The sequence below is a fragment of the Hippopotamus amphibius genome, chromosome 6 (assembly GCF_030028045.1).
Source record: "Hippopotamus amphibius kiboko isolate mHipAmp2 chromosome 6, mHipAmp2.hap2, whole genome shotgun sequence".
Classification (NCBI taxonomy): domain Eukaryota; kingdom Metazoa; phylum Chordata; class Mammalia; order Artiodactyla; family Hippopotamidae; genus Hippopotamus; species Hippopotamus amphibius.
The window spans coordinates 81,471,047-81,495,747 of NC_080191.1; the positions used below are offsets into that span (position 1 = coordinate 81,471,047).

The 24,701-nt window shown below is 44.9% G+C and overlaps 1 protein-coding gene across 1 annotated transcript in view; it reads right to left on the minus strand.

Annotated features, from left to right (window-relative positions):
* Positions 1-15,070: 15,070 nt before the first annotated feature.
* Positions 15,071-24,701, minus strand: part of KCNQ5 (potassium voltage-gated channel subfamily Q member 5) — a 535,817-nt gene continuing 526,186 nt past the window's right edge. Inside the window, exons 11-13 of the mRNA XM_057738358.1 lie at positions 20,637-20,768; positions 17,876-18,002; positions 15,071-15,958 (exon numbers count right to left, since the gene is read on the minus strand). Of these exons, the coding sequence (XP_057594341.1) occupies positions 15,071-15,958; positions 17,876-18,002; positions 20,637-20,768 (1,147 nt within the window). The remainder of the gene's footprint in view (positions 15,959-17,875; positions 18,003-20,636; positions 20,769-24,701) is intronic.

The following is a 24,701-nucleotide window of genomic DNA, read 5'->3' on the forward strand; positions in this document are numbered from 1 at the left end:
ATGTCCATCTACAGATGGAATGATGAAGAAGATGTGGTACCTATATACAATGAAATATTACTCAACCACAAAAAATAATGAAATGCCATTTGCAGCAACATGGATGCCACTAGAGATTATCATACTAAGTGAAGTAAGTCAGACAGAAGAAAACAAATATATGATATCACTTAAACGTGGAGGATAAAATGATGCAAATGAACTTATCTATGAAACAGAAACAGACTCACAGACATAGAGAACAGATGTGGTTGCCAAGGGGGAGGGGATTGGGGGAGAGATGGACTCAAGTTTGGAATTAGCAGATGCAAACTATTACATATAGAAGAGATAAACAACAAGGTCCCACTGTAGAGCACAGGGAACTATATTCAGTATCCTGTGATACACCATAATGGAAAAGAATATGAAAAAAGAGTGTATATAGGCAGGTCCCAGCAGCTCAGGGTGCAGGAGGAGCAGCAGTGGCCAGGCAGCCCAGCTTCAGGAAGGCTCTCCGTGACACGCCCACAGGCACCCAGCACTTGCCTGCTCCCTCCTCACCCCACCAGCACCGTGATGCCAAGAGGAAGGTCAGCTCCAGCCCAGGGGTGCCAAGGAGGAGCCCAAGAGGAGACTGGGTGGGGTTGTCAGCTAAACCACTCTTGCAAAAGTGGAAACGAAGCCAAAAAAGGTGGCAGGAAGAGATAAATCTTCAGACAAGAAAGTGCAAACAAAAGGAAAAAGAGAGCAAAGGAAACACAGGCCAAAGCGGGTAACCAGGAGACTAAAGAAGACTTACCTGCAGAAAACAGAGAAACTGAAAACAAGGAGAGCCCAGCCTCTGATGAAGCAGCAGAGACAGATGCTGTCTGATTAATAGATCACATCTGGTCCTGCCAGTGGTCCCTGTCTCCCTTCTTGCACAACCCAGAGGAATGTTTATCAACTATTTTGTAAAGGCAAATTTATTAGTAGCTCTAGAAACATCTTTAAAAAGGAGGGAATCCTACCTCATCCCATTTTTAAAGTGTAGATGCTTTTTTTAAAGAGGTGAAATCACGTGCTGGTTGTTTATTGTTTTGTACAACTGAAACAGAGTGGGACCTGTGGGGCTCCCAGGCACTGAAGCCAAGTGGGGCCTGGGCGTGGAGGCCTCTTTTGGCCACCATTTCTATAGGCAAGGCTCCAGCCTCCGTGGCCTTCCCTGAGTTCCGAAGGACGGATTTGTACAGCTGCTTATCAAGGGAGGGGTAGCCAAGTAGCCACCGGAGGCAAGATTAGAGGGACCAGAGAAGCTCATCAAGATTAAGAGACTAGCAGACCACCTGAGAGGAGATGAAGGGAGCGCAGGCCCTGCTCACACCCTAATCTTGTCAGGCCCCACCTGTGAATCACTGTTATAAAACCCTTCCCCAAATCCTCTGGGGTGGAGACACAGAGTTTTTTGAGGCAGAGGCCTGGCGTGTCTCCCTTTGCCTGGCAGAGCAACAAAGCCATCCTTTTCTACGTCACCCAAAACTCTGTCTCCGGGATTTGATTCGGCACCTGTGTACAGAGAGGCTGAGCTTTCGGTAACACGACCAGAAAATAGTGGGGTATTCTTTAAAGATAAGGAAATGGAGATTTAGAGAGTTTAAGTAACTTACCCAGAGTCACGCATGCTTAAAGTGAGCCTCAAATTCCTCTCCTGGGAAGAGAGAAGTAGAACATCTTTATCTTACAAACTTTCCTTCTGTTCCTACTAATTTTTGTTGGGAAAAAATTGTTTTGATAGATTTAAAAATTTTTAAATGTTCATTTACTTCCTTGCTAGGTGAATCACATTGTGCTTCAAGCTCACACCAATGCTACCATACAATGGTCCACCCCCTCCCTTTAGAGAGGAACAGGTGTGTTAGAGACCCTTCTTACTATTTTAATTAATGGGATTTATGGCAACAAATGTTATATGCCTTTCAGAGATATAATAAAAAAATAAATTTGTTATTGTAATTTAATGTTTATAAAAGAAAATAGTGGGATATTGAATATGGGAAGCCTTGGTGGTCTTGGGTGTCAGCTTAACATTCCATAGATGGGGGTCGCTTTTAGATCCTATAATACAAAGCATACTAAATGGCAGTTTGGAGTCAGCTGTGCATTTAATGTCTTGAATACTTTAAATTACTTTTCTTCCCATGTTGTCTCTGGTAGAATTGCTTTCTAAAGCAAACTGCTCACTCCCTGATCTTAGCTCTGCTGGTCAGAATTTTGCATGGTCTGTAACATTTTTGGTTATGCTAGTCCATTCTTCCTAGTAACTTTGTTAATGTGCTGTGAACAATTGACAGTTTGAGTTCGTAGTGTATATGATATTATATTGTGAAATACTGGGATTTATGATGTAACAGCATATCAATATTTCAAGATATTGGTACTTGATATCCTGTTAAGGAAAATTTGTCTCCAAATTTTAAGCTGGAAATTCACCGGAATAACTGTTCAGAAAAGAATCACAAACTACGAGTTTTTAGATTTTTGGTACATATATTAAGAATTATGTACAGATGGAAATGTCTGTGTACTGATCCTCAAAACAACATAAAATCTCAATTATGGAAGAATGTATGTACATGTATAAATGAATCAGTTTGCTGTAGAGCAGAATTTAACACATAGTAAATCAACTATACTTAAAATAAATTAAAAAAATAACAAAATTAATCCTCTGTAGTGTTTCTCTGCCACCTAAGAAAAGGCAAAACTTGTGTGTGCTTTTTTCAGACTTTAGCTATTGTTCTAATCTGATTAATGGATCTCTCATCCTCCACCTGATTCAACTAAAAATTTAATAGCTGCTCTTTTTTTTTTTTTTAAATAGCTGCTCCTTTCAACACTTCAAAGGGTAGATTTCCTTCTATAGGTAACTTGTGGAATTTGAATTTTCCTCACAGTGTTAATCCTAACTTTCTGTTCTATCAAAATTGGACATTGACCCCAAATAATGAAATATTAATACTTAAAGCTGACTTCTGAAGCAAGATTACAGCAGTAGAAACAAATATGCTCAGTGACTCCCCAGCCTCCATGTTAAGGGACTAATAATTGTCCCACTTTCGTTGTGATCAATGATACTTATACTTCCCGTTCCCGGTGTGCATCACTGAGGTGCTACTTTTTTTTTTTAATTGAAAATATATGTATAATATATATATTATATATATAATACATATATATAATATATATATATATTTCAGATTCTTTCCCATTTAGGTTATTACAAGATATTGACTAGAGTTACCTGTGCTATACAGTAGGTCTTTGTTTATTTTATATATAGTGATGTATATATGTTAACCCCAAACTCCCAATCCATCCCTCCCCTTCCCACTTCCCCTTTGGTAACTATAAGATTGTTTTCTAAGTCTGTGAGTCTGTTTCTGTTTTGTAAATAAGTTCATTTGTATCATATTTTAGATTCCACATATAAGCAATATCATATGATATTTGTCTTTCTCTGTCTGACTTACTTAGTATGATCATCTCTAGGTCCAACCACATTGCTATAAGTGGCATTTCCTTTCTTTTTATGGCTGAGTTGTATTCCATTTTATTATATACATCTTCTTTATTCATTTGTTGATGGACACTTAGGTTGCTTCCACATCTTGGGTATTGTGAACAGTGCTGCTATGAGCGTTGGGGTGCATGAATCTTTTTGAATTAGAGTTTTCCCTGGATATATGCCCAGGAGTGGGATTGCAGGATCATATGGTAGCTCTAATTTTAGGTTTTTTTAAGGAAGCTCCTTCCTGTTCTCCACAGTGGCTGCATAAGGTACTCTTTTTACGTGGACAACAGGCTTTCACCTGATTATTACCAAAACCTATCTTGTGTATATGGGGTAACTTTTAGACACTTTCCAATTTGAAAACACCTACCCCTATGGGAAACTGCTTCTCTGAGAAAGATACTCAGAGACCTAAAATGAGGGAAAAGTGGACTTTCAGCAGAGCTCGCAAGAGGCTGAGCCAGATAACGGAGTCCCTCTCCATCTCTATTCCCGGTGCTCCCATCCAGCTGTAGGAATAATCCAACCAGAAAAGGTGGTTCAAGGGACTTCTCTGGTGGCGCAGTGGTTAAGAATCCACCTGCCAATGCAGGGGACACAGGTTCAATCCCTGGCCCAGGAAGATCCCACATGCTGCGGAACAACAAAGCCCATGTGCCACAACTACTGAGCCTGTGCTCTAGAGCCCACGACTCCCAGCTACTGAGCCTGAGTGCCACAACTACAGAAGCCCATGTGTCTAGAGCCCGTGCTCCACAACAAGAGAAGCCACTGCACTGAGAAGCCTGCCCACTGCAATGAAGAGTAGCCCTGCTCCCCACAGCTAGAGAAAGCACGCAAGCAGCAATAAAGACCCAATACAACCAATAAAAATAAATTAATAGAAAATAAATAAATAAACAAACAAACAAAAAGGTGGTTCAAGATTTGTGTCTGGTTATGGATGATACACAGCCTTTGTCTCCTTCTCAGCCAGCTAAGAACTTTGTTTTGTAGCAAACACTGCTTGCTACCCTGGTTTACTATTGGTCAGGTTGAATCATTTGTGGTTGGTGAAAAGACAAGATGACCTGGCTTTCTAGAATAGATTCAGATGCAATGGGACCTGATTTCATGGCCTGGTTTTGAAATCTAGGCTCTTTCCTTTCTAGCCTATTAATAGGATTGATAATTACTGTTTCTAGTAATTATCTGTATCCTGTCCAGTCTTAAGTGCTACTGTGCAGTCATGATCTTTTTAAAAAAAATTATTTTATCATTATTATTATTATTTTGACTGTGCTGTGTGGCTTTGTGGGACCTTAGTTCCCCGAGGAGGAATCGAACCTGTACCCCCTGCAGTGGAAGTGTGGAGCCCTAACCACTTGACTACCAGGGAATGCCCTCATGATCTTTTTTTTATTTTTAGAACTTTTATTGAGATATAATTGACATACAATAAACTGTATATATTTAAAGTGTACAATTTGATTTTTTTTATTAATAATGTATATATGGTAATCCCAATCTCCCAATTCATCCCACCCCAACCCCTCCACTTTCCCCACTTGATGTCCATATGTTCTCTACATCTGTGTCTCTATTTCTGTCTCGCAAACCAGCTGATCTGTACCACCTCATGACCTTTTTAGATGATTCAGCCCCTCATCTTGCAACCAAAGGCTCATGAGACTAACTGTAGCGGAGACACACACCGTGTTCTCCAAATAACCGTGTGATTGATGGATTCTGATGATGGGATGGTGGGTCTGAACCCTGTAGATGAATGTCCTTTGTCTTCTGTCTTTTTGCCTTTGGCCAAAAAGGGAGACTGAAAAGTGAAAAAAAGACCCAGGAGCTGAAGCAGGAAGCTGGCAGATAACTCTAATGTTTTCTACCAAACATAAACATCTCCTGCAGCATATTTTCACCAGTCAAGACCACTCAGGGACTGTGATGGAACAGATGTGGAAAGACCACTTACCCTGTAACTAGGTTTGAAAGCAGACAGAGACAATGACAGTTTGCAATCAAGACCAATTAATCTGGGAATTCCCTGGCAGTTCACTGGTCAGGCTTTCACTGTTAAGAGCCTGGGTTCATCCCCTGCTTGGGGAACTAAAATCCTACTAGCCACTTGGCATGGCCAAAAAAAAAAAAAAGAAAAGAAAAGAAAAAAGAAAAAAAGACCATTTAATATCCTTGCCTCCTAAAAGTTGCCAAGATAACCACACATTGCCCCAGTTTTACAAAACTGGCCTCTGCTTCTCTAAACACTCCTTAGAGTCATCCAGCCAAATCCTATGATAGGCTCCCCTGCCCCCCAACCTATAAAGAGGCTCTGTGTTCCTCTCTCTCCCTCTCTCAATGCAGGAGAATAAAGAAGCCCACTTTGTGGTCAACTGGTGGCACGCTACAGGTCTGAAGGCTTGTGTACGCACAGTGCATGTGCTGACTTCCAAACCCCCGAGGTGATGGTATTAGAAGTGAGGCTTTGGGAGGGCTCCTCTTCATGATGGTGATGAATGTCCTAAAAGAGGCCCAGGAGAGCTTGCTTGCCCCTTCGGCCGCATCAGGACACAGTGAAAAGGAGCCCACCTGTGAACCAGGGAGATCTCACCAGACACCAAACCTGCTGGTGCCTTGATCTCAAACTCCCCGGCTCCAGAACTGTGAGAAAGCCCCCAGTCCATGGTATTTTGTTACAGCAGCACGAGCAGACTCACACAGTGCCTGTCTCCAAATCCAGGGAGGCCACTTGGAAACTCCTGCTCCAGAACATTCCACCCCTCAACCCCAGCCCTGGTTCACACCCAGCAGATCTGCTCCAACATCTTTTCAGACTAGAGTGAAGATACTTTTGTATTCCTGCGCATCAGAGAGGCAACCATGGATCAGATAATCCAATTTGGATGAAGGGATTGGCAAGAACAGATCATTAGCTGGAATGGATTTCTTGAGAGGAGCTGTAGGGTAGGCCACCCCTCCCTAGGGTGGGTTGTTTAGAGACAATATTTAGCGCAGACCCCAGGCCTTTCCTGATTTCTCTAAGTCCTGGTGGGATAAGTTCCTGGACTTGCCCTATTCAGAGCTGGCTGGGAGCGGGAGGACATGGAGCTCAAGGCGTGGTGGACGGTGCCTGAAAACTTTACCTTTCCTTTGGAATTTTACATAGAAGAGGACCAGGAGACGCTCATCTTTGGTGAGCTCCCCTCCCCCCTCCTTTTCTTCCCTTCCCCCAGCCCCCGTCTGTCTCGGGTCCCCACCCCCGGCCCGTCCCCTTCCCCCCATCTCCCCGCGCTGGTCCTCACGCGCCCCACCTCGCAGGCCACGTGGACGCGGACCTGCCGCGCATTGAGGCGCACAGCGAGACCTTCATCCAGCTGGAGACGGGCTTCACGGCCACGGGCCTGACGCGCGTCCTCGTCGTGGGGCCGGTTGAGTCCAGGCAGTGGCTGTTCCGCATGATCTGGAGCCTCGGGAGCTGGGACCCCCAGAGCCGGGCCCGAGGTGGGTGACTTTGGAGGAACTGATGGTAGAGTTGCTGGCATCTCGGGTTTCCTAGAGAATCGCTGGCTTGGCTGGGCATCCAGGTGCTCCCCGAGCTCTGGAGGAGGGGGCACCGTCGGGGAGTGCGGGGGAGGCCCTGGGAGGTGGGGTCACACCCTTCCGGGTCCCCTGGGGTCCACGTCTCACCCCGCCCTCTCCCTGCAGGACTCGAGATGCTGCGGCTGGTGCGCAGCCAGCCCCTGACCACGCACGACCTGGCGGCGTCCCCGTCCATCGAGCCGGACCCGGCCGGCCTGTTTTTATCCCACAGGAGAGGGAGCACGGTCTGTCTTCGGCCGTCTCAGGCTTGCCCTTACCGAATGTTTGGTTCTAGACGCCTTTAGATTTCACTCTGTCAGTAAAAGGATTGCTCTCCTCTGTGTAAGAAGGTGGTCCACCAGCAAAGGTCCAATAAAACAGTGGCCCAACGTGCAAACCCTTTGGTGTGCTGTTCCTTCCTTTGGATGAACTTGTCTGGCCCACAAGGAGCTTTTGGGCCCAGTAAAGGGGAAGGAAATAGAAAAGACATCTGCTTCTCTTAGACCTGGAGTCAGGCTGTTCTGGGTTGAATGAAAACAGGGGCTGCTAGAAAATAAGGTCCTCTCCTAGAAGCCCCAGGGTCCCCTTGGACCTTAAAAGGTGGGCAGACGAGAGGAGAAATGTGGGGATACAGATGGAGGTAGGTGGTCCCCCTGCCAGCAGTGTGGGAGGCAGGCGCTGTCCTCTGATTGCCAGCCCTTGGGGATGGGATTGGTAGCAGTGCTTCTGGGAGCAGAGGATCCTGAGGTCCCCCGAGTTATGAATAAATTGACTAGTAAGGCTTCCTAGGTCTCCATTCCAGAACTTTCCCCGATGCCGAATCCACGTTTGGGGCTTGACTGCAGGGTTTCGGACTGTGGCAACACTCTAAAGAGGGTGTGGGTGTCTTACGCTAATCATGGCAGACACACTACCAGGTTCAGGAATGAGCATGTGACCAGCTTTAGTCTAATCAGCTGTCTGCAAAGATTTCTGTCCCACTGGCTGGCGGGTTCCCCCTCCCCTCCTCCCATTAGATGTGTTCAAGGGGCTGTGTGGTGCCACCTTGTGGACAATGAGAGGAACCACCAGTACTTTCCTCTGGACCAGGAGGACAGCAGGTAGAACCCAGAACCTTGATGACATCGTTGAGCATATTATACTCTGCCTGGAGCCACCCTGAACTTCAGTTACACTGGTTAATAGACTATCCTTGGGGCATCACATACCTACAGCCAAATCCATCCAAACTGATAGGTTACCTGTGGTCAGGTGGTGAGGATTAAATTAGATAACACCTGGGGAGCATTTATTGGTACAGTACTGGGTAGTCGCTAAGCATGAGTTACTGTTTTTTAAGCTTTTTTCTTTTTTGGATGTTTACTTGACTTACAGTGTTATGTTAGTTTCAGGTGTACAACAAAGTGATTCAATTACACACAGACACACCCACATTTTTTTTCAGATTCTTTTTCCTTATAGGTTATTACAAAATATTTTGAATATAGTTTCCCGTGCTATACAGTAGGTCCTTGTTGATTATCTATCTTATATATAGTAGGGTGTACATGAGTTGTTATTTTAAAGTCTTGGATCCACAGACTGTAGGCCAGCATTGGTAGGATATAAAGAGGAGTGGGAGTAGGAATGTGGTTTTATGGGGTTCAGGGACTGGGGAAGGGAGACAAAACCCCCTTTTCTCCTTGGAGCTACAGGGAAGTGTGAGTACTCAGGCCTCCTGTTGAATTAGCAAAATCTAGGCTTGGGTACCATCTATGGGGTCTGAGCCAATTGTATTTGGCAATGGAGGAGGGATACAGGCCGAGGATGCTAAGACTGGGGGTGGGGTGGGGGGGGTAGGTGAGAGAGGGGCTGCTCCTCCCAGTCCTCCTTACTCACTATTTGGCATTCATTAATTTCATTAATCTCTTCTCAGGCCCCTTTGGAAAAGCCCAGAGACCTTGGGGAGAAGTAACAGATCAAAGCTGTGACATAGTGTGAATGAGACTTGAAGGTCACCCTTCTTGAGAAAAAGGCCTCGGAAGTTAGGGGTTGGAGGCTGCTGATGCTGAGTAAAAGGCCAGAGAGATCAGGCTACTTTAACCATTCAGGGTTCTGGAGCGCCTTCTGCCTGCGTGGCCTGGTGGGAGAAGTGTCAGGGATATCGTGACATGTCCCCCCTCAAGAAGTTTGTCTGGGGCATCAGAGGTGACTTCGGCCCCAGGTGAGATATTCGGAGCTGATGCTCAGGGCTGGAGATCCCTGATTGGGTGGGATCCCTGTGTTAGTAGCTGAGGTCAAGGATGGAGCCACCTGGGGAGAGTGTGAGGGGAAGAGAGAAGGGTGGGATCTGGGGACATGGACCTTGAAGCAAGGAAAACAAAGAGCTTGGGACAGTGAATAGAGAGGACTGATCCAGAGCAGTGGAGACAAACGGGGTAGCAGTTTTAAGAGGAAGGGAGAGTGTTAACAGCATCGGCCGCCCCAGACAAGCCAAGAGGGATGCTCACTGAACGTGCTTCTGGGAGGTCATGCTGACCAGGTGGAGCTGGTTTTCTGGGGAGGTGGGCAGATGTGGGTCTGAGTGTCCTGCTGGCTGGTGGACAGATGCTGGGGAAATGGAAGTACCTTATACAACTTATGTTATAAATCGTTGGTTCTAAGGGGAGGTGAGATGTGGAGAGAAAGAAAGAGGAAGGTGAGTTCTTGACTTGCTGGTCACGAGAGGGGCTCATTTCTGTTCAGGGGGAGGACTGAGGGTGAGATGCTGCAGATATGGGGATGGAGGGGGTCAGGAGCCAGAGCAGGAGAATTTGTCGCCCCTAAGGCAAGAGCTTCCCAGCCCCCGAGTCCTGGAAACAGGAGGTGGTGTCAGATGGATCGTAGCTCAGAGGCCTCGGTGAGGAGACTCAGATGCTCAAAAGCATCTACTGACCTGGGTTGCGGGTGGTGTGCTGTCTTCATGGCTCCCACGGGGCTGCACCCAGGGGAAGGTGTGAGTACCTAGTTCCTGGGGTCAGGGGCTGGGCGGGGGTTGGCAGTGCAGGAAGGTAATCACACCAGGGCAGGCAAAGAAAGGGGAAGAAGAAGCAAGTTATGGAAAGAGATAAGCATCACCAAAAGAAGAAAAAGCAAGTAGGTGAGAAGTTGAGAAAGTCTGTGACAGTGCGTGGGAACCCTGGACACTGATGTTTAGCCCACAGCACACTGGACTTGAACTAGGCAACAAAACCATGATAGGAATGAAGCAGGCCGTGGGAATGGGCGAAGAAATATATCCCACCAGTGTAGCTTTTGGATTTCTATTTATTTATTTGAAGAGAACAATAGCCCTTCACCAGTCTTGTGGTGCTGTGATTTCCAGGGCAGTGCATAATTTATAGTTTGTGTTCCGGATAAATTTCTGCTTTGAAATGTAGTAAAAATCTCAATAATTTGGAGTTAGGTAGGCCAGAGGGTGAAGTCTTATTGTAATCAGTTAAAATAAAAAAAAATAAAGAAGCAATTTTTACTTGCACCAGATGCTTGAAGTGGTTCAAATCAGGGTGATGAAAGCAGTTACTTCAAGGTCTGGGAACCTCCTTGTATGAATGATCAGGGTAGAATAATTGTACATATAGTTTGCTTTTAAATGCAGGGGTGAGAGATGCTCTAAAGTAGGTGTGAAAGTGTTTGGAACTGTTTATGTTTTTGAGTTGGTCAAGCAAGCATGTGCCATGTTTGCTTATCATGTTCATGCATCTCCAGAAGGTGACAGAACAGGCAGGGACCTGGGTGGGCTCCTCTGAGCTGTGGGGGGAGGCCTCTCACGTGACACCCCCTCACCCTTCCTCCTCTAAAGCATCTCTCTTAGGGCTTTGTTGCTTTGTGTTCCAGAGTTCTAACATTCTGAGCCTCCTTTCAAATAATTCCACTGGAGTTAATCATGTACAAAGTGCAAAATTAGTGGAACGGAAGGAGGGGAGTTTTAGGGCAGAAGGGGAAGATCCCTTTTGGAGAGGACCCTTCCCCCCACCCCCCCTCCCCGCGTTGGGCGGCACTGGGTAGGCGTCAAAAACGGCCATTCTGATAGATTTAAAAAAATAAAGATGGAGAGGAGTTTAGCCCCAAGATGGATTACATCCAGCATCTGCCACACACCTGATTTAGATAATGAGATTAAGGGCTTTTGAGCTGGTAAGACTTTGTAACCGAAAGTGGGGTCTGGCTGCTCGCCGCTCAAAAGCCAATAAAGAGGCGAGGTTGGTGGAAAAAATGGCCATTCTGAGCAGCCAGGGGCTCCAGCATTTGGGCGCCTGCTGGTCCCCACTTCTTATCACTCGTTTGGCAAACCTTTTTATTATAGTTAACACAAGGCTCACATGCGCTGGCACCTGTTTTGATGTATCAAATAAAAAATATATACAAATAAATATTCAGTATATCAAGTTAACTTTTCTTATGATACCCTCAACATTTGCAAATCTCTTCTCTTCCCAAATTACCAATCATTTCTTCAGTAACACTGAAAAAAATAATTTTTTAATTTCAACCCCAAATCTGTATGTGATCAGTTCCATAGACCCAGACCCAGGTAGTTCAGAACCAACCAGTTAGTGCGAGATAAAAGCAGTCACACTAGCTGCTTATAGACATCTTTTTAATGTTTTACTTTAAAACAAATAATCCCAGTAAAAGAGAGCAAAGGAAATTACATTTGAATGGTAGCTTGAAATGGATATGATAGTCCTGATTTATTTGTTTTCAGGAAACAGACAACTGCGTTGTCATACACGACTTCCAGAACTGCTCACTTAAATGCACATAATTATATTAAATTAAGTTTCTCTTACAAAAACACAACCATGTCATTTTAAGGCAAAAAATAGCTTCTGGGGAGATAAGTTAACATTTATGATATTTTCTCAATCTGGATGAAGTGACCTATTCATTTAGTTTCTCAGATGCATCATTCCTTATAGTTTTGCTTTGCAAACAGGCATGAGAATTAGTCACTTTGTGCCTGATTTCCTCCTCTCCGTTAGAGTTGTTTTACTGGCAAATTAAGAACTTTCAGAATCACTGAGTCAAGGGGAGGTGAGAAAGGCACCTTAGAACAGGAGATAAAGACTTAAAAACTCAATCAAGTGTCTTACTTTAAACAAAAAACTTGCAATCCACAGAGGTTAATTTAGTTGGACAAAATGCAAACATTTAGATCAGACAGAGCAAAATTTTTCAGGTGGCCTCACAGAAGGGATGTTTGCCATGAAGCGTTAGCTCGATCAACCCCACGTTCTGCAGAAGGCAGATAAACATGGACTGAGAGCCAGCGGCTGGGCAGCGCTCGGCTAAATTGTGCTTCGAGATACCATCTAGGGTTGACTGAAGGGACTTTGCTAAGTGTAAGTGGGAGACCCCTCTCAGCTCCACCGAGAGGAACACAGCAGACACAACCCTCCAGTTTTCACACAAGACAACTGGCTTTCAACATCCAAGACTTTTTGTGCTAGAGTCAGACAGACACAAAATGGTCATGGCTTTGATGTCTGAAAGCTTTTCCCAATGTGGTTTACCACGTTGGGCTATGATTAACCCTCTGTGACGGGTTTAGGTTTGTTTCTGAAACTTCAGCAATGCCAGATGAACTGTACTGTGTCTGAGGCCTAAGTGGCCAAAGGAGGGGTCCCCAGTACATTCAGAGCTCCTGCTGCCAGTGGGGTTTGACCCGGACAGAGTGTGTCTGAGACTCAGTGCTACCTGAAAGCTGCTATCTCCTGCCTCTTCCTCAACTGATACCTGGAGAGGCTTGCGGTGCATGGCGGGGATCTGGCTTCAGGTCAGTGGAGGTGCGTGTGTGCGTGTGTGTGTATGTGTGTCCTTGGGTACAACCTCCTTGGGTGGATGGATCACAACTTTGAGTGGAGACATGGGTAGATGAAAAATTGCGTTTGATACTTTACTAAAATTCTATGTTTTGAAAATGAAAATAACGGCTTCAAAAGCTTGAGAACATCTTTTTAACTGGAGTGTAAAATTTAGACTCTCTTCTGAGTGTCTCTATCAGCCAAGCAGACTTGGAATGACATACTCCAGGGGAATGTGCTAAGATCCAGGTGGGGTGAGAAGAGGAAGCTTTCCAAATTTCAGTGTTTATTAAAAAGGATAGGGTCTTAAAAGGTTGAGAAAGTGCATTTTGGGTGAGTGGAGAGGTGGTTTACGTGGGGGATGGAGGCTGGTGAAGGCCTGGTGAAGTCCAAAAGCGAACTCATGTCAGGGAGTCCATAAGCCTGTGAAGAAGAAATGTAAGGGGAGTCTGGGGTGGGAAAGCCAGTCGAGGAGAGAGTTTGGGAAGGACTTAGCGGGTGTCAGGGCCTCGTCCGGCCCTTGGACAGCTGGTCGATGGCCCTGCTCAGTCCTCGTGGCTGCTGGGAAAGTTTTCCCAGAGGCAGCACTACTGCCAAGGAAAAAACTCTTCCTTTTTAAGTCCTTGTGTGTTGAGAGTTTAACCGAAGTGCTCTCTCTCTTCTCCTGGCCCTTTGAGTGCCCTTACGTTGGCTGAAGTTCTGACGGTCTGGGCTAGGGAGGCTGGTTTCTACCAAGTGGTCAGCTTTGCTTGCTTTCTGGTAGATATATTTCTCATTTGGTTTCCCTTGGTTTTTTTGCTGCCATGCTATACTATTGTTTTGATTTGCAGACCCCGCCAGTGTTACCTGGCTTCTAACCATAAATGTTTGTACCAGAAAACCAAACCAATAATTTCAGATTTGGGGCAACATTCTTGGGAAAAATAGAAAATGTTCACTACAGTATAAAAAGTAAAGGTGGTTTAGTTTCAGCCTTTCATATGCAAAATGTAGTACATAATAGCAAAAAACATTCAGGGCATATTAAAAAATAAATACCTTGCAAAATTCTCTGCTTATATATAAGAATAAGGGATGTGTAGGTAGTTGAATTCCCTAGCAATATGCATTTTCTAAAAAATCAAGTTCTTTTCTTTTGGTTTCTTTCCCTCCCTCTCATGGCCCTTGAGGGGGAAGTCGTTTTCTTGAGCTTCACTTATTTCCCGGTGTCGTGTCTGGATTCTTTTCAAGCCTTCTCCATCCCGTCTCACTCACACGTCTGCTCCCGGGATCCTGCGTGCGTGTCAGCCGTGGGAAGAGCCACTCACACTTGCCTTGATGTGGGCAGCCTTGCAGGTCTGGGCAGCGCCAACGCCTACAGATCAGCCCAACCCTGATGGCTGTCCACTGCTCAGGACTTGGTTTGCTTGTGTAGCAGCTGATGGTGCCATCAGGGAATATGTTTCCATGAAGTCAAATGTGTCAAAGAGTCAGCCTATTTGCCCCACTGGCCCTGAATTTCATTATCTGCACATTTTCTAACCAAAGAACATTCTCGTCATAAAGAACATGAAAATGATGTGCAAAACTGCTGGCCACAGCGTTGTCACCAAAAGCACACAAATTGACATTCAAATTACATTAATAATAAAATGACTGAAGAGGAACAGGTTGGCAAGTACATCTTGAACAGGCAGCTGTTTCTATGATTCCCCAAGTCTGCTTTACTGCACACGGTGTTAGCAGCCGACAGTCATTGTGTTGACGTGTACATTATGGCCTAATTCTGAAAACGTATTTTGAGTTTTATCACAAAGCTGAAATGCCTGAAATTTGAAGGCGTTTACTCCTATCATTTCAAAATAAAGAGCCAAATCTTCTAATCTTGACATTTCCACACCCCCCACAGCACTAGCAGTGCTGGTTTCTCAGGATTTTTAACTCGAGGTACCTTCCTGAATGAGGGGTGATGTCGTCGTACCTTGGAAGTTCAGCCATCCCCTAAACATGCATTTTCATGCAATTAAAAGATAACAGGCTTAGAAACTGCCTTTCCTGTTCTTCCTGATTCTTGTGCATTCAACTTTTGAGAAGGGCTTTCCGAAGAGTTCATGCAGCGACATGTATGGCTGAGGGGACTGCGGGGCGAGGGAAGCGAATGAGGATCTCATTTCAGCCTGACGTGCGGCCGGCCGAGGGCATCCGCGCCTCCCGCCGCCGGACCCGCGCTCTGAGATGATCGGGATCGTCCAGTCCTGAGAGAGTCCGACGCCAGGGTGGGTTCCCGGGCCGGCAGCCCCGTGTCCAAGGCGTCCGACCCGACCTCCTCCGGACCCGTCTCTTCATCAGTTATAAACAATTTGGATTCCCTCCATTTGGGGTAAAAATCCTGGCTGCCCCTGGAGCCGCTGGACTCGCTCCCCGACAGCTGCACGTCCAGGTCCTCCGTGGACCGGATCAGGTTCTGCACTGACACAGACTTGCCCCGGTCCTGCGCCGCGGCGGGCCGGACGGACAGCAGGGCCGCGCCGCCCAGGTCGAGGCTTTGGCGCAGCGCGCGCTCCTTGGCCGGGTCCTTGGCGGCCGCTAGGCGGGCGGCGACGTCGGGGAAGCCTTCGTGCGGGCCAGCGGGGCCGGGGGCCAGGGCCCCCAGGGCGGGCAGCGGGGTCGGGATCTGGAGGGTGGCAGGGGCCGCGGGCCGGGCCGCGCCCACGCCCGGCCCCGCCCCCGCCGGGCCTTCCGCCGGGCTCCCGGGCCCCTGGGCCGCCGCGGGGCTCAGCGCGTACAAGGTCTGAGCGCCAAACTCGCCGGGCGCGAGGATGAGCTGCAGGCCCCGCGCCAGGCCCGCGCTGGCCGAGCGCGGCAGGCGGCCGCAGGGCGGAGCCGGGCCCGGGAGGTCTCTGCTTTCTGCCGGGCTCTGATAGTCCAAGGTCTGTTCACAGTCAAAAGGCGGGATCTGCAGGGAGGCCAGCGCGAGGGCCGAGGCGGAGCCTTTCCGCAGGACCTGCTGGTAGATGTCCAGCAGGCAGTCCAGCTTGGCCTCGATGGACTGGACCTGAAAGAAGAGATAACGTACCCCTGTTAATAAGAATTCAAAAACAAGTCAGGCTGTGCCTGCACAGTGAAGTCCAGGGGGTCAAGTAGACACAGTCCTGATTCAGCACCAGCTCAGGACGCCCCGTCCAGCTGTGGGGGTGGGTAGGGAGAATTTAGGGGCGGGATGCTCTGGCCTCTGCCGGGTTTCCACGCGCGCCCTTCTGCCTCCCCAGTCTTTGAAACTGATATTTTCAAAAACCATATAAGCGCTGTAGAAGTGCAGCTTCCAGACTCCTCTGCCCAATCAGGTGGCCCTTCCTCTGCCACTTCCCTGAAGACATTCTGGGACTTTACTGCTGTCTAGCAGGGAACTTATTCTGTAAGAAATCAAGACCCTAGATATTGAGACTTCCCTGCGGGTTCGGTGGTTAAGACTCTGCGTTTCTACTGCAGGAGGAGCAGATTGCATTCTGGTCAGGAAACTAACATCCCACAAGCTGTGTGATGCAGCACCCCCCACCCCCACTAAAAAAAAAAAAAGACTATAGATATCAATCTAGGCGATTCTGAATTTTAAAATAAAGGTATAAAATGCTTGGAATATTTATAATTAAATCGGGGGAGCATTTTGATTTCTAAAAATTGTCTTTGTATGAGAAGATACACTCTCAGGGTCAACAAACATTCAGTGCACTACCATAGTTATAATGCATGTTTTTGTTTTTAGAGAAAGACCTAAGAGAGAGACAATGAAAATTAACCAAAACACAAATAAAAATTACATCTTTGTTACTCTACTGTTGGAAATCAAGCTGTTTGCAGTTTGAATATTAATTGAGAGGAAATTTTCTATTCCTTATATGGAAATCAAAGTGTCTTAGAGAACACTGTCTATGCATAAAGAAAATTTAGCTTGCTCTTTCTTGATTTTATTCCTTTTAAAATCTATTAATCCCTAAAATACATCCAACTGCCTATAATTAATTTTGATTAAAAAATTCTGGCTACGAAACTTCTGCTAGAATGACCATCATCAAAAAGACAAGAGATAAATGCTGCTGTGGATATGGAGAAAAGGGAACCCTCCTGCACTGTTGGTGGGAATGTAAACTGGTGCAGCCACTCTGGAGAACAGTATGGAGGTTCCTCGGGAAATTAAAAATAGAACCACCATATGATCCAGCAATTCCATTGTTGGGAATATACCCAGAGGAAACAAAAATGAACTCAGAAAGATGTCTGCACCCCCACGTTCACAGAAGCACCGTTAACAATAGCCAAGACTCAGAGACAAGTGTCCATTGCAGATCAATGGACAAATAAGTTGTGGTGTATATGTATATATGATGGAATATTATTCAGTTATAGAAAATGAGGAAATCCTGCCATTTGCAATAACAGGGATGGACCTTGAGGGCATAACGCTGTCACATAAATTAGACAAAGACAGATGCTTTATGATCCCATTCACGTGGAATCTGAAACAAAACCCCAAAACCCCCACAAACACATAGGAAAAAAAGATCAGATTCGTGGTTGCCAGAGGCAGGGGGTGGAGGGAGAGGAAATTGGAGGCAGGTGGTTGAAAGGTACAAATTTCTAGTTATAGACAAACAAGTGCAGAGGGGATGTACCATGTGTGACTGTAGTTAATACTGCTGTATGGTATACAGGAAAGGTGTTAACAGAGTAGATTCTGAGTTCTCATCACAAGGAAAACATATCTGTTTTTTCTTTTTTTTTGCTTTCCTTTTTACTGTGTCTCTGTGAGATGGTGGATGTTAACTAGGCTTGCTGTGGCCACCATTCACTGTATAGATAGGTCAGACCATTATGTTGTGTGCCTTAAACTTACACAGGGATATATGCTAATTATATCTCAATAAAACTGGAAAAAAATCTGGCTAAAAAGTTAAGCAGTTTAGCTGAGTTGTACCTGTTTTTCAACTTTGACCACCCGGCCGAGCATACTGAGGTCATCTGTGGTCTCGTGTTCTGCGGTTATTTTCTCTCTGCTCTTCTTATCTGATGTTATTTGCCCTTTTCCAAGAATTTGATCCACACTATCAGAGAAAGAGATCTGATTATGAGTGCTGAAGGTGGAGATTGCCCTAGGCTGGAAGGAAGTGTTTTGAAAAGAAAAATACAATTATTTCTATTTACGTAAGAAGAAATGAAAACGAACTTCTTCCAGTTGATGTGCTTATTTTCTTCATATGAAAATTACACAAGGTTAATTTTCTCATTATTCTAGTCCATGATGAAATCACTTATAGCTGATCTTCTGGAGGCAAAATCGTCCTAAACTACAAAGTTTTCCTGTCTCCACCTCTGACCAGACGTTTCTTGAATTCAACCACTTAAAAATGACAAAATTGGGGACTTCCCTGGTGGCACAGTCGTTAAGAATCCACCTGCCAATGCAGGGGGCACAAGTTTGATCCCTGGTCCTAGAAGATCCCACATGTTGTGGAGCAGCTAAGCCCGTGCACCCCAACTACTGAGCTCGTGCACCACAGCTACAGCCCATGCTCTGCAACAAGAGAACCACCGCAATGAGAAGCCCGAGAACCACAATGAAGAGCAGCCTCCACTTACTGCAACTAGAGAAGCCCACCGAACACAGCCAAAAAATAAATAGAATTTAAAATAATAAAAAGACTTGGTTAAAAAAAATGACAAAATCATAATTATGATTATTTCGTGTTAATAACAGAACAGATTGTTCAATGAACATTTATTATACATCTGACATGTGGGAGATAAGCAGATGAGAAAGTTATAGTCTCTGTCTTGGGAATTCTAGTTGGACAGTATATATACACAACATAAGCAAGAAACTCCAGATTAGTTCTGCAAATTCTGCACCAGCTGAACTTCATAGAAACATTGGGATGGAACTATACTCAATATTTTGTAATAACCTATAGAGGAAAAGAATCAGAAAAAAAATAGATATGTATGAATGTATAACTGAATCATTTGCTGTACACCTGAAACTAACACAACATTGTAAATCAGCTAGACTTCAATAAAAACAAACAAAAAAACCAACTGAGTGAACATATGTTAAATGAAAAAATGCTATTTGTAATGTTATGGCATTCTCTCCAGGTCAACTGATTTTTGGCAATTATCAATTTAGTTTAAAGACATTTTACTTTCAAAAGCATTAATTCCTTCACCCTCAGAAAGATAAAACTTTACCAGAAAACCATAAATAATCATAGGAATAAATAACAGGATTTATTTAACCTTTGTTTTAAATGATTAATGGACTATTTATGTGAACTATTTCTACAATGCAGCGTGAAATGAAATTTAAATTGCAGATTTTATAGTGTACTTTAACCAGTGACCCTATCACGCTGAAGAAAAATAAAATAAAACCAATTACATCTGTAATAAACAAACAAACAAAAACACTGGGAGCCTTAGGTAGTTCCATGAAAGGACTTGGAAGACCTTGGCCACCTGGGCAGAGAATGTAACAGGATCACAGGTGATTTAAAACAATTTCCAAAGAGACTTAGTCAGCTTAATTTGGAATTAGTTTCTTCCTCTTTATGTGTTTTAGAACTGAATTATCAGGAATACTGACTCAACTTTCCAGTTTACTTTGTGCGCCCAGGTGTACAGGCAGTGATGACAGCTAAGCTGTTCAACTGCACCTCTACAAGGACTGGTCATTTGCTCACCTCTGGATGTGCAGGGTGCCTGGCACATGTTACAGGTTCAATACCTACCTACTGAGTGAATGAATGAATGAATGAATGAAAAAATTGTGATTTCTGTAACTAATGTTATAGAAATCAACAGGTGTTTTACGAAGGGCCTAGTATATGCCTCACGCTGGACTAAGTGTGCTCTGGGCATAAACAAATGCTGAAGACTCAGTCCTTGTGTTTTAAGAGCTGTTCAATCAAACTCTGGTAGTTTGGGCCTGATAGTGAAGCTAGACTCTTAAAAAATGAAACTGACTAAATATTTTGGCTGATAGATGACAAACATGCACTGATATAACATACTGAACTCATTTCTTTCAACCAGTCAAGAAGATGCTCCCTGGAAAGACAGTGTGTATCCAGCCCTGTGCAGGGCAGGGATGAAGGGAGGGGCCAGGCTTGGTCCAGGCCAGAGGAACAAACTTGCCACCTGGAAGGAACACAAGAGCCAACCCTCGTTTCTCAGTCTGACTCTCCAGCACAGTATCGCAAGGTAAGGAGTACTTTTACGCCCTGCAGTGGACTCTACTCGCTGCAGGGGTCAGAGAAGGGAAAGGTCTCTCTTTGTGGGCTGGATGGTGGGTCAAGTTTAACGAAGAGAAAGACTAGCTTATTTCTGAAGGATGGTTAGGATTCAGGCAACAACAAAACGACAGCAGCACCAACCATTACACCCCCTGAGCACTCGGTGCCCGTGCACTGACTCACAACCCTCAAGGCAATCCTGTGCAGCCACCGCCAACACCCCATTTGCACAGATGAGACACGGAGACACTGTCAATACCGGGAGGCTTTTAGTGGCTGATTTACATTTTAAATAAAATCTACATTTTAATGAAAAAGTCCAGTTGTCCACTAAAAAAAGAGTTAGAAACATGGAATTCAAGAGTTTTCTCTACTAGGGAGAGGTTCCTCCTAGGGAGGTTCCTCTGTGCCTGTTCCTTGAGAACAAGCAACCCCCGCATTGCTCACCGTGTCTGCAGGCTTTTAATTCTGCACAGCATGTCCAGGTGACCAGCAGAATACTGTTCGATGACGTCTTTTACGTCATATGGGCGTAATGTTTCCTTAAACTTCCGTTTTGCAACATGAAACTTCATAATTCTGTAAGAGCAACATATTACATATTAATCTTCATAACTTCACTAAAACACGTCACCCAAATAGCTCACTAGTATACAGAGGAAACTCTGGGGGAAAAAAGTCACGCATCACATTATTTTAGACTCCTGCAGAAATGCAACATGAAAGTCCAAGGTTACACGGACAATTTAAGAGTAACTCCTCTGAGGCACACCCTGAGAGTAGAAAAACACATTAAAAAAGAGACTAAATAGTAAGTCTTGCACCTTTTTAGTGCCCATTGAAACCCTGAATTAAAGTCAGTCAAAATGCAATTCTACCTTTTCCCAGGAAGTCCAAGATTAACACCCAGTGAATGCATCCCTATAAAAATATGAAAGTTGTTAAAATGGTTTTTTATGTAACTATATGCATTTTTGAGACACAGGTGTGCTACAAAACTCATTCTCTCTAGGGAAATGTATATTAGTATAGAAATTTATGAAAATTTTCATAAATTATTTCTGCAGAATACTGCTCAATTAGCTACCCAAGGGTTTGTCTGTTTGTTTGTTTTGTTTTTCAAACATAACACACTTATCTACTGAGCTGGATATCCAAACTTTTTAGAGCCAGAGGTCTTTTTTTTCTTTAATATTTATTTATTTATTTTGGCCGTCTTACACGGCATGCGGGATCTTAGTTCCCGGAGCAGGGATTGAACCTGCACCCCATGAGTAGAAGCTCAGAGTCCTAACCATTGGATTGCCAGGGAATCCCCAAATAATCCCTGAATCATCTGTCCTTAATATTCTTACCCCTTTCTCTACCACATCAGTTTTCCCTGGCCTACTGGGTAAACATCACATTCCTCAGCACATCCTATGAGGCTGTAGATGGCTTGGCCTCTGCCCACCTCTCTCACCTCATCCTTGTCCACTTCCTCCTTGGAACTCGAGGACCAGCAACAACAAAATATTTGCAGGACCACAAACACACCACTCAATAATATGCTGCAATTACTCATGTATGCTATTTCCTCTTCCTGAAATCCTACAAGATTTGTAAGACTCAGTCCTAATGTTATTTTTTTAATGGAAGTTTCCGCGATTCTCTCAAAGTAGTCAGTTACTTCTCTATTAACCTTTATTTTAGTAACTAACACACCACACTGTAATTACTTGCTTATATACCAGCCTTCACCAGCCTGTAGGAGGTCCTTGAATGCAGGGTTATGTCTGTTTGTCTGGAGACTCTGCCTGGCTAGGGAAGGGGGTGCCGGCAGAGTACACCCCCCCCCCCCCATCCTCTGCCTGCAGCCCCACATCAGCCCTTCTGGATTCTCTTGTCATCAAAGTGCTCATTTTTCAGAGTTCTGTCTTTTCACACTACCCCAAATGCTAATGGTTCCAAGTTCAACTCAAACATGGACCTCTTGAGGAGATTCACTGATGTCAGAGGCTGTGTTGTCATCCCAGCATCTCATACGATCCCTGGGATCAGAGATTCAGTTCATGCTCCTGAAGAAAAGGATGGGGACCAGATCCTCTCTGGTTGTACAAAGCTGTTTTTGTTGTTCTGTGACAAGGCAGATGCCTGAGATCTTCTGAACAGAATAGATCTGAGTTCTTTAGGGTACATTCAGGGAGACCATAAGCCTTTGACTCTCTTTCATGAATACAAAAGACTTTCTAAAGTAAAATAAATGTGTATTCATTATTAGGACGCTGCTTGATTCAGAAAAGAATCCTTTAAATAGAACTACTTTTGAAAATCATGAAAATATAATACTCTTTTCCCTTAAATTACTAATATAATTAGGATTTCACAGAACAATTAAATCACAAATTATAAGATATCATTTGTGATATCTTATAAGGAGAAGATAAGGGGAAGTAAGGAGACAGGAAAAAACATTGAAAGTCAAGCAACAAATGACACCATAACCCAATAATTACTAAATGTAAAGAGAGAGCTAATAGCAAAATGAAACTGTCCAGAGTGAGGAGGGGAGATCCTGGTGAGGGAGTAATTCAGTTTGCTGAATGAGTTTTACATATCATAGGACCATCAAGAAAATAGGATGAACACATGTGGTTAAAGTCTAAATAGAGTAAAACCTTAGTTTTCTGTTCCTAAGAGATTGTTATAGATGCTTCCAAAAATCCTGTGTGCCAGGCCTCCCCCAAGGGGGCGTGGGTGGGAGGTGCGCTCCTCGGCCTTCTTGGCCATTGTACGATGACCCTTTTGAGTCAAGATCCCGGTCATCAGGGCTGGGTGATTTGAGATGTTTATACCATCCAGTTTCCTCAGCTTCCCTCCCTCCATCCAATCCCCACCCTCTTTTTCAGGGACTGGACTTGATTTTCATGGTTGAAATGAGAAGGCAAAGAGTGGAAAACCTGGGAGACTAAGCTAAGCCCCCCTCACTTCCCTGGTAACCCCTAGACGTCTAGAATGGCTTCTGTCTCTACCACGTGATGAGCTTGGCCTGAGTGCCCAGTGTCCATCTCCCAGACACGGAGCTGGATGGTGGGGTGTGAAGCCCTCACCCCCTGCAGCCTCACATGGGGTGGCTCTCCTGTCCTTGTGCCCTTGCTGGATGGCTGGCCCTGCGCTGAGCCCTTTACCTCCATTATGTCAAGGAGAAACCATTTAGAATTTTCCACCTTTGATATTTGGGTCAAGTGAAGGCTCAGGAGGTCCGGTAACCCATTCAAGGTCACACAGCTAGTACGAGGTAGGTGTTGCTGATACCAAGGCCCTACTAAGCTAGCGCCTGCTGGAGAGCCACCCTTGTAAAGGTACAAGGGAATGTCTGGCTGTCCTCTGACCTCCTCCTGCCTCCTCTGTGCGTCCTCTGACCCTCACATAAGTCAACCCGAGGCCACGTTAGTCTATTCATCTCACTGCCAGTTCTGCCTTCCCAGGGGTTCCAGTGCACTCTGCTCTTGAACTGGCCCACTTCCTTCCCTCCAATGCCCCTCCCAGGAATCAGGCCTGGGTCAGTGTGGGTTCCCCACCCCCAATAATTGTAAGGGTTCCCTCTTTGTCACCAATTCTAGGGGTTCTCTGCTTACTTTACCCCAGTTGAGGATACACACACTGGTCATGGGTTTGCTTTACTGTGTAGATTTTTCAGCTACCACGTAGCTTCTGGGAACCAAAGGAATGAGTAGGCCATTTCCTGGTTATTTGCAGGGAGAAATGAAGCCCAGAGTTCAGTACTTCTAGATTTCAGGAAAGACATGAAGGTGATGAAAACTGAGGAAAATGTCCAAAGTGGCTGTTAGACTATGAATTTGAAAGGCCTTTTAATTTTTTGATTTTCTTTTTTTCTCTCCAGGACTATTCCATTTCAGGTGCTACGACTTCTGACTACAAGGTGAAGGGAAAAGGCGAGAGCTGGGGGTGGGGAGCCCCAAGTTGGGAGGAAGCTTGGTTCACATAGGCCATCCTGAATGTTACGTATCTCGGCCCTCCTAATGCAGCTCGATGTAAATCCAGAGGGACTCAAAGTCTAGACAAGGGGTGGAAAGTTCTTTCTGTAAAGGGCCAGACAGTATTTTATGCTTTACGGGTCATATGATCTCTGCAGAAACCGCTCAAGCCTGCATTGTAGCATCAGAGCAACTATAGACAGTATATACCCAAACGAATGTAGACATGTTCCAATAAAACTTTAAACACAAGCATTGGGTCGGCTTTGGCCTCACCCTGAGGCTTGCTGACCTCCGGTCTAGACACAAGAAAATGCCTTGAGGCCAGGAATAAAGGAAAGCCTGTGAACTGCCCTGGGGAAAAGAGGCAGAAAACTTTAATGGACTTTTACAAAAGAAGTTTAATATGATCTATGTATTGCCTGGGAGAAAGGAGTGTTTGAGCAAATCATTCTCAAGTAAGATTAAGACCTTTAAAATACATTTAACGATTAAAATGACAATACTGCCAGGCAGTACTTTGTTAGTAAATATA